Raw genomic sequence first — 17474 nt, forward strand, 5'->3', positions numbered from 1 at the left:
ATGGTCATCTAATTCCAAATAAAAGGAATCTCCGTGATCTTGCTGTATAGATGTAACACACCTTAACACACTGTTAAAAAACTCGATTATCGTCCTCATTGCTACTTACAAGTAAATACAAATAAAGCCGTAAATAAGATCCATCGCAACTTCATGTTTAATGATGATCTGAGCGTATGAAATGCCTTCCGTTTACACTGAAATGACTTCCGTTGTGTGTGCTCGCGTCTCATATGAGTATGTGCGCGAGTTTGTGTGTGTGTGCGCTCGCGTCTCATATGAGTATGTGCGCGAGTTTGTGTGTGTGTGTGTGCTCACGTCTCATATGAGTATGTGCTCGCGTCTCATACGAGTATGTGCGCGAGTTTGTGTGTGTGTGCTCGCGTCTCATATGAGTAACGTTATGTGCGCGAGTTTGTGTGTGTGTGCTCGCGTCTCATATGAGTATGTGCGTGGAGAGTTGATATACATACATGTATATCAACTCTCCACGCACATACTCATATGAGACGCGAGCACACACACACAAACTCGCGTATACTCATGTATGTGTATACTCATGTATGTGTGACTACTTAGTATGTGTGTGCGTGAATGAAGTTTGATTTAAGCCCTAGACGGCGCCTCATATAAAAATGTTAGATGAGCTTTCTTCCAACTTACCTTCTCCATCACGACGTGTGTTCGCGCGATGTTGTTGGTTACCTTCGAACGTACGGTGGCCGAGAATGTTCCGTCAACTTCCGTGTGTTCGCGCCTCTATGTTGCCTAGTAACGAACGCAATCTGGCCGAGATACGTGCTGGCGGCAGGAAACTTCACTTTGTGTTCCTGCGCCTCGTATACAACGTAATATATAAATCTTGCAGGACAACTTGGTTGGCATTGCCTTTTCAGCTTGAGAAATACACGTGTTGAGTCCCAATTCGCATACTATCCGTCCTAAATAGTATGCGAAACTAGAAATAGTACGTCCCAAATCGTAGTATGTTGAAAAGAGTATTCCAAAGATACCCGGATGGTCTACTATTTCCGGTTAGAATAGGCCATTATCACGCTGATACGTAGTACTTCCGCATTCGGTGATCTTTGTGCACTGCCACTTCCGGTGAATCACTCATCACTCTGGCGAACCCACAATGGACGACCCTAAGTTTACGTATACTGCATCCCTGGTAAATTTACCCAAAATAACTTTTTCTGACGTACATCGACTAACTGAACAACACTCCATCACAGCCCGCTCCAAAGTGGACAAGGGACAGTTTCTTTTTCGAGAACTTCATCTACGACTACGAAGGTGAGTGGCTACTAGCTAGCTAACATAACATTACATTAGCTAGGTAGGTTAGCTTATGCTAACGTCAGTTTGGCGTCAGCTCAGATGTTCGTATGGTTATAAGGTGTTTAACCTACGTTAAACCCAACTAAAGTAAGATTATTCACAGGCTGAGTCAATACTACGGAGTCCGGGAAGTCCCCGCTACAATTGAGAATCACTTTAGGAATGCAGACGCAGTTAAGACAATTTTAAGTATTCCACTTAATACACAATAAAACAATATACAATAAGATTCGTTAACAACGTATACCTCCTGGAGTTCTTCTAAAATGAGGGCGAGCCACAAATCCGTGAGTACAGTTTACAAACCCGTGGGAACGGATTGCGAAAGCGTGGGCAGGGTTTATGAATTTGTGGGTAACGTACAGATTGCAAAAACTGAAGGCACGGTTTACAAAACCTGAGAGCGCGGATTATAAACTCGTGGGTTCGGTTTATTAATCCGTGGGCACGATTTGTTAAACCAAGGGAACAGTTTGATAATTCGTGAGTACGGTTTATAAACTGAGCGGACAAATTTTAAGACCGTCGCCACGGATTTTTTTTTCAAGCTGATGCAGCCGAACTTCAAGAAACCTCATGCAGCTGTACAGCAGGCAAGGTTCTATGCAACCATCTAGTGGCCTTGTTGTTCCAGAGTGCCCATTACAGCATGTTGCAGGTAAGAGCTGTGGTCTGGGATGATGTTTACATGGGCAGGTTGATTGGAGTGACACTGGTTCTAGAGGTCTACCTTTGACTGTTAACAAGCACATCCTCAATCCTCAATCCCGGTTTGCTGTTCTATCTCTTGTTTTGCAGGTGAGAGCTGTACCACCACCTGTGGCCTGCACAGGCTCTCTGCAAACATGGCATCGACCAAGGACAAAGGTAAGATTGTAGCCGCGTGGAGCTGCACCGCACTGAATAGACTTCCAGTCTATTTTTCAGCCGTGGCGTGAGCTGCCCCGCGTGCCACCCTTCGCTCCACGAGCAGTGTGTCCCAAACGTTACACCTGGGACACACTGTTCACGGAGCGAAGCGTTGTGCGCGTGGCAGCTCACGCCACGGCTGAAAAATAGACTGGAAGTCTATTCAGTGCGGTGCAGCGCGTGGGGCAAGATACTGTCAAGCAAGATACTATTACAATCATGGCTACTTGTTAATATCATTCCCAGGGGATCCATGCAGAGCCGGTTCAGGACTTGGTTGTTAGGAGACCAAAGCCATCCGCCAGGAGTGTATGCAAATCAACACTCTATCAAGCATACACAGGTAATGTTACTACTGTAACTAATATCATACTGTTGGCTGCCGTATAATACATAATTGTATCTTGCCACTTTTATACACATAGATTATGTAGCAAATATAACACTGCAGTGAGCAAATCTCCAGAAAGACTCTTGACATCAGAATTGAAAACCAAAACAAGCTGCAAGAGATGTGTGGATAATTTAACTCTTACTGTTTTTAATTTTACGTTTCAGGATCCCTCCCTGACCCGCAAGTCTTGTCTCTTGGGAAAGGACTGAAAAACCTCAGGCCGCAACCACTAATATCCTCAGTGCTGCATGGCTTGTCTCAACTCTCCATGGTCGACTCCAGGTTCGGACCTGTGCCGCGAGGTTCACCCCTGTCCTACCAGTGTCCTCCTGTGGTCAAACGCGGAAATTATGTCCAACACCCAGATACACCAACATTCCCTAAACTGCCTTTAGAGGGGTCAACATTTCCCACTACTTTTCCAAACTTTGACCCAAACTCCCAACAGTTTCTCCATTTTGACATCTTAACTGTGACACACGAGATGGCAGCTGAGAGAGAGGAGCAGACACGTGAGCAGTCTGAGTGCCCATTATGGCAAGCTTTACGCAAGCCTAGAGTGACAGCTAGTAGGTTCTATGAGGTTAGCCATGTGAAAGGGCCATCTTCTGGCCAGACCCTGGCAGGGCGGATACTTAAGGGAGTAGGCCAAACTCCCGCCATGAAGAGGGGCCTTGAACGCGAGCCACAGGTGCTGGAACAATATTCAAAACATTTTAATGTAAATGTCTCACGCTGTGGATTTGTTATCCATCCTGATGCTCCTCACCTCGGGGCTAGCCCCGATGCAAGGGTATATGACCCTAGTGCCATTCCCTGTTTTGGGCTTGCTGAAGTTAAATGCCCAGACATCTCTAGCATTTCTGAGGCAGGACATGTAAAAATGGTGAATGGTCAGGCAAAACTGAAGCAGAATCATAAATACCACTGGCAGGTTCAAGGTCAGTTGGCAGTAACTGGATTGAGTTGGTGTGATTTTATAACAGACACTGAGGGAGACTTCACTGTTGAAAGAGTCTGGAGGGATGATGAAATGATAAAAGAGATGAAAAAGAAGGTGGACCTGTACTTCTTTGGTACGTATATGAATGTGTATCTTCAGCAGAAAGTGAAATGAACAATGAATAAAGGAACTGAATTGATTTTATTAATTCCCTTTTTCTGAGTACATTATTTACATTATTTTGAATACTTTCAGGACGGACTGACATTTAGAATTGATTATAGAGGAATGACTTCTCATTAAATTATATACATCTCATTCAATTATATACATCTCATTAAATTATATACATCTCATTAAATTGTATACATCTCATTCAATTATATACATCTCATTCAATTATATACATCTCATTCAATTGTATACATCTCATTAAATTGTATACATCTCATTAAATTATATACATCTCATTAAATTATATACATCTCATTCAATTATATACATCTCATTCAATTGTATACATCTCATTCAATTATATACATCTCATTAAATTGTATACATCTCATTCAATTATATACATCTCATTAAATTGTATACATCTCATTCAATTATATACATCTCATTCAATTATATACATCTCATTCAATTATATACAATGTTTTCAGTATACAGTTAAATGCATGTGATCGGGGGAAACACTATTCAACAGGGATGTAGCCTTTTAAATCAAGTGGTCCCTGGAAGTTGGTCATCACACAGCAGACGGTCCACAGCTGGTTGACTGTCCCAGACAAGGTTAGAGGAACAGTGTGTTGCCAGATGCGGTATTCCTTGACTCTGCGTATTGCTCTTTTCACGAGGATTCGAAGTCGGGCGATTGCTTGTGTTTTTAGAGCATCCTCTTTGGTGAACTGCGCTGTGGTTAGAGATGAAATAAGTTAATTTCTATTATTTCAGTGAGTGCCTCAGTCCTTTATAAACATTTGTCTGCACATCTTAATGATTATCATTTTGGTCACAGTTTTAATTTGAAATGTTCATTCCTTTCATGCCTACCTGTCATCTTGAAGGGTGGTATAATCAGCGTTGCCCCACGGTCAGCTAGCAGCTTCTCGATGGTGAAACCCTTGTCTGCCATGCAGCCATCTCCTGGCTCCAGTAAGTCGAGCAGTCCACTTCGTTCAGTCAGCTCTCGGTCAGAGATGGAGCCGGTGAAGAGACTTGACACAAAAGTCACAGCACCACATGGGGCAATCCCAATTAATCCCTTAAAGGTCGTCGTGTTTTTGTACGATGAGAAAACCTCTGACTGGAGAGTGAGGGATGATGGATTCTGGCATCGCACCTCGGTGCAGTCGATGATTACCCGAACATCTGGACTGTACTGCACAAATTTGCTTGGCATGGTGTTCTTGACTTGCTGTTTACTCATCCAGATGGGAAGGGAGCCAAGGAGCAGGTAAAGGTAGTTGGCCCACGTTATAACAACACGTGAGACAGTGGACACACTGACCTGAAACATGTCAGCCAGCACCTTCTCTTGCAGGCCTGCAGCAACTCGACAGCAGAAAAGAAAAAACTCATCAACCAGTTGCAGTCTACGCGTTGGACTGGGAGAAAGCGGTTCAAATGTTTGTCCCTTTTTCTGAGCTTTCGACCAATAAACCACCATGGAGGCAGATGGTTGAATAGCCTCCCAGAAGTAACAAAAAACATCTCTTGAAGTGAATCTTGTGTAAAAAAGGATGTCCTTGTCTGAGACACAAAATCGGTGAAAAAGCACTTGACTCACTTTCAGCTGTGACAGCTCTGTTGTCAGCTCCTTGACTTCGTCTTCCAATTGCTGTATGCGTGCAGCAGCAGCATCCAGTGCACCTGTATGAGATGAGAGAAAAAAATAATTTATTAATTACAAAAATCAACACAAAAATAAACGTTAAAATACTCAACAAATGTTTACTTCATCCCAATTACAAGCAATATAAACTGCATATATGGTTAATATTTGAAGAGTTCAGATGCAAAAGCCTCTAAGTGCCATCTGAAATGTTCTTCTAGAATAATAATTTTTATGAAGCTCGTATATTTAAGTTCAGTAATTTTCACTTAAATGGCAATGAAAATGAATCGCCATTTAAGTGAAATAACTGAACTTAAATAAGCTTGATAAAAATTATCATTCTAGAAGAAAATTTCAGATGGCTCTTAGAGGCTTTTGCATCTGAACTCTTCATTTTCTCTTTACCTTTGTTAGATCACATTTAAGAATTACAACCCTGTGCGGGAACGGCAGGTGTATAAACAAAACTCACTCTTGCACTCACACAAAATCTCTCTCAAACGTACGTACACACTCACGCGCACGCACACACACACACACACTTGGATATGTGGTTTACGGGGACTTTCCATAGGCGTTATGGTTTTTCTAATGTACAAACTGTATAATCTATCACCCTACAAACCCTAACGTTACCCCTAAACCTACCAATCAGAGAAAACTTTTGGCCTTTTTGGATTTCAAAAAACACCATTTAGTTTTTTTTTTTTAAGCCGTTTGGTTTATGAGGACACAGATGTCCTCATAAACCACATTTCAGAACACAAGCAAGGCGGCAAACAAGGACATACCTGGTTTAGGAGCAGAACTGTAATCATGTTCAGTCATCACCACCGAAGCTGCGACCTCCTCCATCGCCTCTTCCTCACATGGAAGGGACTGCTCCAGAGGAAGGGCTGGGCAAATGTCATGGCCTAAGCGAGTTGATGCTCTTTTATAAGCGGACTCCCTTCTTGGAGTCCCTTCTCCCCAGTTGTTCCACTGGAAACGGGAGGGCACAGACCCGATTTTCAGACGCTTGATGCGACCCCGGTTGGTAAAGTTAGCCATGTCAGCTAACGCTAGCCTGCTATCGTTAGTGTAGTAGTCTGATTCACTAAAGTGCCGGCTACAAACAAACGTGCTACCTTGTTTTATTTTAAAGTTTGGCCCTTCATCCCGACGAACCACTTTAATCCACTTCTTCCTTAGACTCAATTCAGTCGGGAATCCATGAAAACTTAAGTAGGGTTGGCGTTGTTTGTTTGATTTACAAAGTGGAACAGAGCAGTGACATCTAGCCTTCGTTTCAGCCATTGTTGAACTGCGCCGGAAGTGGATATGCACAGAGTTGACAAATCCCACCCATGAAACCCGGAAGCGTGATAATCCCCTATTCGAAGTGCAGATCAATGCACACTCTAACGGCTAATATTGCCCACAACCCATTGCGTGCGGGAGGGAGGAGCTTTGTGGTGATGGTGGTATCTATGGTGATGTAAACATGGCAGCCGGATGCAGCCGCGGAGATTCGCCCTCAGTTTTTAAGTGTAAGAATTCAAATGTTGAACCCTTATTAAAGTTATATTTTATTGTCTCGTAATATTAATGGGGTTATGTTGTGCCAAAAAGTACCGTGTTTATCTTGTAGGGTCCGATGAAATAAAAAGTACAGTGTCATGCAAGTGTCTTTTTTTAATGTATTTCTTCTGATGTTTCTGTCTTAGATTTATGTTACCTTACTATAAACCCTTATGAAAAAAAAAAAACACCTTTTACTACACTAACCATAGTTTAACCACACTGACTTATTTGTAGTAATACTGTGGCTGTACAAATGTTAACTTTATCAATCCAACCAAAGAAACATGGTTACTACACTTTTACTATAGTAAAAGCATGGTTCATTTTCATCGGGGTATTTTTGAGTATTATACATAAGTATAAAATATAATACATTATACTATAAACTTTCAATATTTTAGCTTTCGTTACACACATTGCACATGAACGTCAGAACCAGCCGCCTCACAAACGACCTGCGTTTGGTTGATCTACGACGACAGCCTGCTTCACTCCTCAATTTGGTAGGACACATTGTAAATGTATTTTGGAAAAAACTATGAGGAAAAAAAGATGGGAATAGTAAATACAGTTATATTGGACATATAAGAATGAATGAAATGTAAAATGTTTTGTTAACAGTCATGGTGTGCGTAACTAGGCAACCACGTTCTCGTTCACGTTGCATGAAGTCATCGAAGTATGTCCCAGAACGTGCATACTCTTTTGCTACACACTCAAAAGTAAGTGTGGCGTGTGAGCGTGTGAACTGGTTGAGACCAAGCGTGCCGCACAAGCCTCGATCGCCCCCCGGTGACTGGTCCTAGTATAGGTCATAAGCCCCGCCTCCCCGTGTTATTCAACGGGACGTGAGACCAACTAAACAATTAAATTACACTTCAAATATCTTTTTTCGAAAGGTGGTTTCTTTCATTTGCTGTCGTTTTTGTTGTGTCTGTTTCAAAAATAAGTTGGTTTTTAGTTAGTTACGTGATGCGGTGGTGTAACGTCATGATTGACAGTTGTGATTGACAGGTTCTCTGAGCGAAGTAGTCACTGAAGCACCAACGGACATTTTTTCGGGATCTTCGGAGGATTGAGGAGATTGTATTTACTTTATTTTAACAAGCCTCTTGTCGTACTGCAATCAATTTTAAAAAAAGTGTGCAGAATCCACTCTCCCTGAGTGCATAGAGACAGAGCGCATTTAGGCCACGCCCACACCCAGGGGGAAAACAAACCAACCGTCCCCATTGACTTTGCATTGCGAGAGGCTGCCTCGATCCTTGTCATTTCTTGCTTCTAACAAAAGACAGAAAAATGCCTAAAAGCTGCTGTGTGACAAGGTGTACAGCAAACAAACTAAAAAAAAACAAATAAGTTTTTATTAGCTCTCGACCCCAAAAAACGAGTGTTTAGGACATAAAAGTGGATACAGGCAGTTGAGACAGAGCGTCACGTGTCTCATGACTCTGAGAACTAACGTACGCCCGCTGGAGGAGACCGTAATCGGCAATACAGGATAGTTTATCTTACAGAAATATAATATATAAAGCTGACATTTGGATATTTGACTCACCAGTGACCAAATGTTTAACTTACTGCACACGTAGTGTATTTTTAGTGCATACTGAGTGTCAGGATCCCACAATTTACCCATTCGTTCCAGCCTGTATCCACTTTTATGTCCTCAAACGCTCGTTTTTTGGGGTCGACAGCTTATGAAAACTTATTTCTGGGTTTCTTAGCTTGTTTGCTGTACACCTTGTCACATAGCAGCTTTTAGGCATTTTTCTGTCTTTTGTTAGAAGCAAGAAATGACAAGGAGGCAGCCTCTCGCAATGCAAAGTCAATGGAGAGCGTTGGTTTGTTTTCCCCCTGGGTGGGCGTGGTCTTCAGATTATGACGCGTTGCGCTCTGTCTCTATTCTGCGAGAGTGAGGGCGGAGCGTTGATTTCGCGGCTTTACTTCCTGCTCACTACTGCGCAGGTCTGGTCCCGAGATCGCTACTGCGCAGACTCAAGTTCCAATATGTCAGCGCCATATCGGGACTCTGGCGGCTTCAGTTCTCATCAATGGAAGAGAGCGAAGGGGCGTCGTCCATATTTTTTTACAGTCTATGGTTGAGACTAGTTGCACGTGGCTGCCATTTTGGATTTCGGATCAGCGAGTGTGCGCGTAGACACTTCCAGTTTCGCATTACGCCCGGTGCAGGGAGCCGGAGAAAGCCTAAAATTATCTTTTATAGTTGTTTATAGAATCAATTATCACTTAAAATACTACTTAGATCCATATTACTATCACACGAGCCAATGGCAATTAAATGCACGGATGCATAGTCAGATTAATCAATGAAATGCAACTGTTCATGAACAGAAGATTGTATTTGACTCATGCTGCATACACATACTCAATGACAATTATGCCTACTGTAAATATAGAGTTACAACTACGATTACGACTACGAGTTGTTTGCATAAAATGCACCATGAGCATTCACATGTTTGCCCTGATCTAGGCTACAATTTATCTCCATAAATAATATTTTCTCAATTCTGCGCATATATTTTTACTGACTTACATCAATTTCTCGATCAATATTATCATCAAATATTTTACATTTACATTTTTAACTGTAGGTACCACAAACAATTTAATGTAGGTATTTGTGTATATTTTACACGTAGTAAAATACTGTATGTGCTGCTTATAAACACCAGACAGATAATGATTTATGAAACAGATCTTTACTCATCTCACTTGCACAAAATAAATGCAGTAATAGAAAGCATAGAAATGCACAGGTGAAATACACTGAATATTATATGCATTTAAAAATTTGGTCGGGTTGAAGTCCTCCCTCTGGATCTTCTGCATCCACTCAGCCCGTACCGCAGCGTCAACGGGGAATGCATAAAAGCTGACTGTTGTAACGTGACGAAATGGTACATAACGGCACACAACGATGAAGTGCTGAGGCTGTCACCCTCTGAAAGGCAAGTCACCTCTCTTGAATCCTAAAAACACTCATTGTGAAAAAATATCTCTGTGGTAATGGAACTCGGACGCTGTTGTCTCTCGCTCTCGCTGTCAGATCACCGGAAGTTTTCACCGGAAGTACTGGCCCACACACTCAAGTTCGAACGTCAACGGTCGCCGTGCACGGAGCGAATTGCGTGTGTCTCACGGCCAATAGGCCTATTTCACAAAAATGGCCGCCGAGACCGGAAGTAGGGTAAACTCTTTTCCGGTGAAAGCGCTAGCAGTAGCAGTAGGAGGACAAATGTGGAGACTAAAAGCAGCCAGTCCTGTTGCGTACCTTTTTATGTTTGCACTCATAGAAGAAACATTAACCCTATTTATAATTGCACAGCTTTCCTTGTGACGAAATGTTGAAAAAGCGCTGGATTTGGGCTATACCGAGAGAAGAGGGGCACTTTTTTGTGTGTTAAGCACTTCACGGAGGATGAAGTCCGTGTAACTTACGAGTCTACGAGAGTCCGGTCATAGATATCTTACACCGCAGGCCGTGCTTTGCAGGTTTTCATGGAACAACTGGGGAGAAGTCACGCCAGACAACAGACGGCAAAAAGACGTGTCTGTGGTGTGAAGGAGGAAGCAGATGTTGAAAATGGAGTGTTGATGCCGGTTCGGGAGTGATGCCCTGACAAAACATGTTTATATTGCACTTGATTGTTATCTGATTTGCACGTCATGCACTTTTATTTATTATTATTAACTGTTGGCAAATTAAAATTGTTTGTAGAAGTTGTTTTCTGTAACTTCCTTAAAAATGAGTGAACACGGAGCAGTTTTTCCGTGAGCGGGACTGGAAAACCTGGAGTGGATCAGGAGCGGAGTGATAACAGAACGCTTAGAGTGGAGAGAACGTGCTTTTGCTCCACTCCAGGCTTTGATCACATCCCCCTAAGCAGGGTGAATAGCCTACATCTCGTCTTTCCCATTCAAACTAAAATTAAGACATTTATTACACTATTTGAGAAATGTGAGCATATTTACAGCATTAAAATTATGAACAGTGAATTTAAGACATAAGGACAGGGGGGAACCCTGATATTGACGGAAATCCGTCGTATACTCTCGTAGCGACTGAGAACTTTAATCCCTGTAGGCCTATATATTATGAAGTGTATTACTGAATATAAAATTACATACATTATGATATATTAGTAAATATATGTCTCACCTTTTTAAATATATGAAAATTCTTTATGTATTATTCAATATATTGTAATATTAACACAATATATTATTCTGTATATTTACTGTTAAACCATTTAATATATTGATCATTCATATATAGGGAAATATATTTTCTTTTCATAAGGGGACCCGACAGTAAAATGTGATTTTGTAACATCATGATTTTTTAAACCATGTAATATCACTCACTTCATTCATGTTTTTAGTCTAACCATTTTTTTATTTTTTGCCTTAATTTCATTATTAGACCTACTAGCAACTTTAGGTCAAATTCACTGTAAAGATGTACAATTCTTAGTTTCATTCATGGTGGTAACATGAAAAATGAGCCATAATCTAGTCACTAGTCACTAGTGGAAGATTGCTGCAATCTCCGGGACAAACTAACACTTAATAACATGACATTTTAACAAAAGCCACTAGATTTCAAACATAGCCTACAATCAGACATCATTTCAATTTATTTATTTATTTTGTTTAGCTATAGTAAGTGTGAGCTTAGTCATCAAGTGCCATTTAAATGAATGGAACTTTTTTTTTTATGTAAGCAAACGTCAAGAATAATTTGTAACCTTTGTCCAATTTCGATCTTGTCACAGCTCCCTGAAAACTATCAACAAAACGGACAACATCTGCTATTCTTACTTTTGTCAGATATATTAATGACAGAGAAAACAAGCTGTGCACAGTCCATTTTGAGAATGAATGGCGATCGTAGTGGGCGGCGGCGCGACCGGAAGTATCGCTACCCTACTTCCGGTCTCGGTCGCCATTTTGTGAAATAGGCCTATGCATGAGACTTGAGAACCCTGTATGACGCTTACTAATTGAACCAAAAGTTAAACAAATTTCCGGTCACTCACTGAGATAGAAGTAAATGTTTTATTACAGACGTTCATCACACTTTTAAAAAAGGCAACGTTTTTATTTAATTCTTTATTACATTCTATAATAACTTTTCCTTTATGCAAATAAATGTCATGTGGTAGTTTTAATGAAGTAATTTTTTTATGTTAAAAAAGTACATATTTTCAGTTCCTTAAACCTAATAACAGCAGAGCAACAAACAAGCTTTATTCAGATTGTGTATCATATTGAGTTTGTTTGATGGTCTTTGCTGTAGAATCTGAAGTTCAGCTGGACTCAGTGAAACAGGAAGTAGAAGAGCAGAGGAGACACGAGCAAGAGGAAGCTTCCCTTATACACTCCATCTAATCAAGACAGGAAGGAAATTAGTACTATTAACACTCCACTACTAATACTTACAATAATAATAATATTGATAATAATAGTTATGAAAACTGCATGTTCATTGATTCATTTCTCACAGTTTTTTAAAAACAATAAAACTCTGAAAGTCCTAGACTAATTCATAAGCTTCTCCTTTTCATGCTGCTATAGCTTTACACTATGTTTGACTACTTTTGATATTGTGCTGCTTATTAACAATCACTTGTTCATATTGAATTATTGTTTGTATAATTTCCTCATTTTAAGTTACTGTGGATGAAATCAAACTGCTAGTGCATGATCAAACAAAGGCCAATACCTGCTGCATTGCAAAGATCAGTGTCACAGCAGCTCAAAGTCGCTGTCCCTCCAGTTAATGGCGTTCCAGTCGCTGGTACACATTCAGGTGCGCACCCTTTAGTTGTGATGACCACCTTAGAGGAACCTGTAAAAAAGACATAAATGTCCATATAATAAGATAATAAAACAATTCCAATATTAGCAGTTAACAAGTATACTTTCTCTCCAGCGGTATCACTTATACAGCAGATTTCCACATTATACTGGACTTACCGGAAGATTGTACCACCGTAGTGCTTGAACATTTAGAAACTCCAGCTTCACATGTCTCCACTTTTCCTTCACAGGAACCCGTCATAGCATATGTGCAGGAGTAACACCTGAGAGAATAACCTTACAGACAGAGAGAGACATTGAGTTAGCGCTCTACAGTATGATTAGCAAATAATACATTTAAATACTTGCTGTTTTCTGTACCTCCAGTGAGAGAAATGAAAAGAAGAACGACGGAGACCTGCAGATTCATCCTGTGTCAGGAACTGAGTGACTATACAGAAATAATGCTTCAGTTTCTTTTATGTCTGTTCAGAAAGGGGTGGGTTTAGGACTCTTTATGATGTTACCAATGTACTATGACAGTTACTATGAAAAGGAAACTGAAATCTTAAACAAGTTGAGACTCACTGAATTTCTGTAGAAAGCGCTTTGTCTCCCTCCCAGTACTTCTCCAGAAGCATTTCGATAGCTATGCAAACATTTCCTATTCCTTTTAATCCATGCTGCTCTTTGTTAACTTATCTCAAATGTTGTCACACACACATGCTCACGCAAATTTCTAACATTGAGGTTATCGTTTGAGATAAATCAATTATACTGCAACAAGAAATAATTTTCTTTGGTTAATCGTTTTGGCAAACCCATTCTTCAGATCCTACACCAAAAATGGACAAAACAACCAAAACAACTAAAAACAACCCATTTGGCATTCTAGCACTAACTGGGTAAATATCGGACATAACAAATGCTGGCTTAAACATTTTAACCCAGCAGGGTAAACTCTGAGTAAACACTGGGCTAATTTTAGTCTCATTATGGGTTATTTCCATATCAAGCAAATGTAATTTATATATTTTATTTAGGCTATATTAATGAATTAATTATTTATATATATTGGTAATTAAGGAAGTGAATGGACATTAAACAGCCTAATCAAGTAATTTTATTTAACGGCAAGTACATTAACAGCATCATAAAACATTGAAGTGAAAGCAAAAGGAGCAAAGAACTCTATTAAACAGACAACACCATTCACATTTGCTTTGTTAGAAGATAACTGCTTTCTTTCTCCTCTCACTCTAAAATTTGTGGGGTTATTTTTTTACCCAGACCACTGGGTTCATCTAGGTTACGACTGTAACCTCTGTTGCTTGAGAACGTTGATTGGCGCTTTGGGGAACACCTAAGTCGTGACAGGTGTCTGAAATCACTTTCAAATCACGGCAATCCTATTGATTGGCGACAGCCCATGACATCATCTCCGTGCGACCCAGAAGTATAAAAGGGGCGCCTTGCGAACATGACATTCACCTTATCGTCTGAAGGGACTGTTTGGTCGGCAGGCCCCGAGGCATGGCGAAAAGACGCAGTGTCTCGTTCCCTGTTTACAGTGAACAGAGGTTACAGTCGTAACCTATACGTTGCCTTTCGAAAAGGAACTTGCACTGCGTCAATTGACCCTTTGGGGAACGATATACCAACACCACTATGCTAAGGGGAGTGACTGCCAGTTTGCAGTGGCAACTGTCAGAACCAGCAAAATTCAAATGAAATGCCAGAACCACTCACACTCTGGTCACACTGGGATGTTAGTGACAGCATTCCCTACAGTCATAGCCCAAGCTATATGTTCCACAGGAAAACCTCCATAAACACTGTTTAATGAAAGGCCTACCAGGGCCTGCTCAAGGGCCTAGGACCACAGCTTCAAATTTAGAAGGGGTCCCTTCTAGTGAATGTGGCTAGGGAACTTGAAGAAGCCCCAGCCAATCACTATTCAGGGGAACATACTCACCCGAAATGCCACTAGGAAGTACCAATGTCACTTACATTGGACACTTCAGTCTGGCCAACTTCCTGTCTGTCCCGAAGACAGAGAAACCTGAGGGACTGTGAAGCTGACCTCAGCCTGGACCTCAGAGAAGGGGGATCCCGGAGAACATGACTCAGCATAGTGCTTACAACCCTTGGTAGCGAGGGGAGTTTATCTGCTCTATCCACGGATCAACCCAATGTTTGTGTTTCAAAACACTGAGACTTGAAAAGGCCTAAGGGCTGATCGAACTGGGAGGCCTCACGAGAGGCCTACAACCGTCTGACCAGACTCAGGAGGCCGAGTACTCATAGTGACGGGAGTACATGGTCTGCCCGGTAGGCAAACCAAGCTGTAGGCTAGATAAAAGAGGTTCCAGGAGGGAACCAGTAGCAGTAAATGACCATTAGTCATGCTAGGGCGCAAGCTCGCCTTCAGAAGCTGCCTCTTACAGAAGAACCACTAGGGAGGCCTGGTGAGGCCGACTATCTAATAACCAGAAGGCTGGCAACAAGTGCCCTTAACTGGAAACTCACATTTAGGGAGGCCTAGTGAAGCCTACTATCTACGCATACACGTAGCCTATATGCCTACAAGGCACAACAAACCTGGTGTTCATTATATATATATGAAGAGTTCAGATGCAAAAGCCTCTAAGTGCCATCAGAAACTTTCTTCTAGAATGATAATTTTTATCAAGCTTGTATATTTAAGTTCAGTAATTTCACTTAAATGGCAATGAAAATTACAAATTAATTGTCATTTAAGTGAAATTACTGAAATTAAATATACAAGCTTGATAAAAATTATCATTCTAGAATGATCATTCGCAATTTTAACCAGAATAATCTAAAATGTATTCCCAAAATCTGGCAGCCTTATAGTTTCTCTTGATTGTTTTTTTACAGGGACCAGATGCCACTGAGTCCTGCTGACTGCAACATTCACATGAGTCTCTGTACATGAACATGGTAAAGTGAAAAATCAAACACCTTGGAAATGACAGGTATGTACTATGTTTCAGAAATGGCACAAAGGTGTGTGACTGTTCAAGGCTCTTTCTTTAGATCAGTGTATTCAATAATGTGCTTTTTTGTCATTTGTTGTGTATCTTTGGATTATGTTGTGTTGTAAATAGATCCAAACAATCAAAAAGCCATTCTTTTTTAAATCTCTCCTCATTCTTTGTGCAAGGTTCCTCATAATGATAGGGCCTTGTTATATGCTTGGTTCACTCTGTCAATCACTCTATTTTCTACAAATAAAGAATCTCACAACCGCATACTTCTCAGTGCTTTAACTTCATGTGTTCACGCATCTCAAATGACGTCACATACACATTTAACCATACATAGTCTGTCACATCCTTCTGACAATATATAATAATATATAACATATTGTAACAGGGCCTGATAGCACCTGATAGGACCATTATGGGAGGGTCTTTCTCAGGTGTGAAACATCAATATTCATGATGATTCATGCCTCCTCGCATAAAGCTTTCTTACACAAAACATGTTTTACAAATTTTAAATCAATATATTGTTTTATCTGAATGAGTAAAAAACTGGGGGGGGGGGGGGGGGGTTTGAGAGAGAGACCAACTACTCTACCGTTAGGTGGCTAATAGCCCAACGGCTAACACAGATGTGTGTAAAAAAAAAAAAAACGGCAGCATAAACATTCCCATTCTTCTTTATAGAATGATGTTCTATCACTTAACTCTCCGCTAAAAATATATTCATATGAATGATGCTTTCAATTCAAATGCTCTCACCATGAGAGGAAGCCTAAGCTATAAACATAGTTTACAACTAGAATGAGGGGTGGCACACCTCGATTTATCTTACATACGACAACAAGGGAAGCCATCACATACTCACAAAAGAAGCCCATACAACATGCTGTCTACCACCTTTTTACATACCTGAAGAGGCGGTCTCACTAACCAAGCCGAGGCGGGACATCAGAACATTGTTCTCATCATGGGCCCAAACTCAGGCCTTATGTAAGAAGCGCATGGGAGTCGGAAAAAGAGGGGAGAGGGCTGCGATATAATCAAGCCCTCAGGGAAGGTGATCCATCACCGACGCTGTGTGCGCTTGTGCTGGATCACCTCCCTCAGATCCCTCTTCTTGCGCGAGTCTCGCCTTCTCTGTGACCTACTCCTCCACAGAGGGGGCGCATGAGAGGCGACACTGGTTCTCTGACCCTGTCCATGGTCCTCGGATTGTGAGGGACCAGGCCCTCCCGCTTGCCTGGGCGTGGATGCGGATCTCAGCGGTATGCAGGTCCTAAATGCCACTGATCACGCATTCGCTTCTCTGAACTTTCCAAGAGAAGATCCACGGAGATCCCAAAAAGTTCAGCACTGGCCTGACCCGCTGACGTGTACGCTCTGCCATTCAAACGCAATGTTACTTTCAAAGGTTTGGATTGAAGGGTTGGAGCTATCAGTGTTGATACCCAGCCAGATGCAAGATACTTCGCGAACATCTCGGAGAGCACTCGTAGCTGGGCTATATTTACTCTTTTTTTATTAAAGGGTTATCAAGTGGTTTAGTCAAACTAATAGTGAAACTGCACCTGAGTGGTGACTGGAGGGTTTCCCAGGTTGTCCCTGTCCTACAAATCATCCGAAATACATCCAAGGGACGCT

At 41.2% G+C, this 17474-nt stretch overlaps 2 protein-coding genes across 2 annotated transcripts; one reads left to right on the plus strand and one right to left on the minus strand.

Annotated features, from left to right (window-relative positions):
* Positions 1–1955: 1955 nt before the first annotated feature.
* LOC311292407 (uncharacterized protein) lies at positions 1956–3764 on the plus strand (the record flags this gene model as incomplete). The annotated part of the gene is made up of 4 exons (XM_084412075.1): positions 1956–2002; positions 2143–2211; positions 2500–2596; positions 2812–3764. The coding sequence occupies exons 1-4, from the start codon at positions 1994–1996 to the stop codon at positions 3762–3764; spliced, it is 1128 nt and encodes a 375-aa protein (XP_084268201.1). The 5' UTR covers positions 1956–1993.
* An 8302-nt stretch (positions 3765–12066) lies between these two features.
* On the minus strand, positions 12067–13301 carry LOC311292439 (uncharacterized protein). Its single transcript, XM_084412103.1, has 4 exons — positions 13204–13301; positions 13000–13119; positions 12746–12871; positions 12067–12407 (listed from the first exon to the last, which is right to left on the minus strand). The coding sequence occupies exons 1-4, from the start codon at positions 13250–13252 to the stop codon at positions 12340–12342; spliced, it is 363 nt and encodes a 120-aa protein (XP_084268229.1). The 5' UTR covers positions 13253–13301; the 3' UTR covers positions 12067–12339.
* Positions 13302–17474: the final 4173 nt, after the last annotated feature.

Source organism: Rutilus rutilus (assembly GCF_951802725.1).
Source record: "Rutilus rutilus genome assembly, chromosome: 6".
Classification (NCBI taxonomy): domain Eukaryota; kingdom Metazoa; phylum Chordata; class Actinopteri; order Cypriniformes; family Leuciscidae; genus Rutilus; species Rutilus rutilus.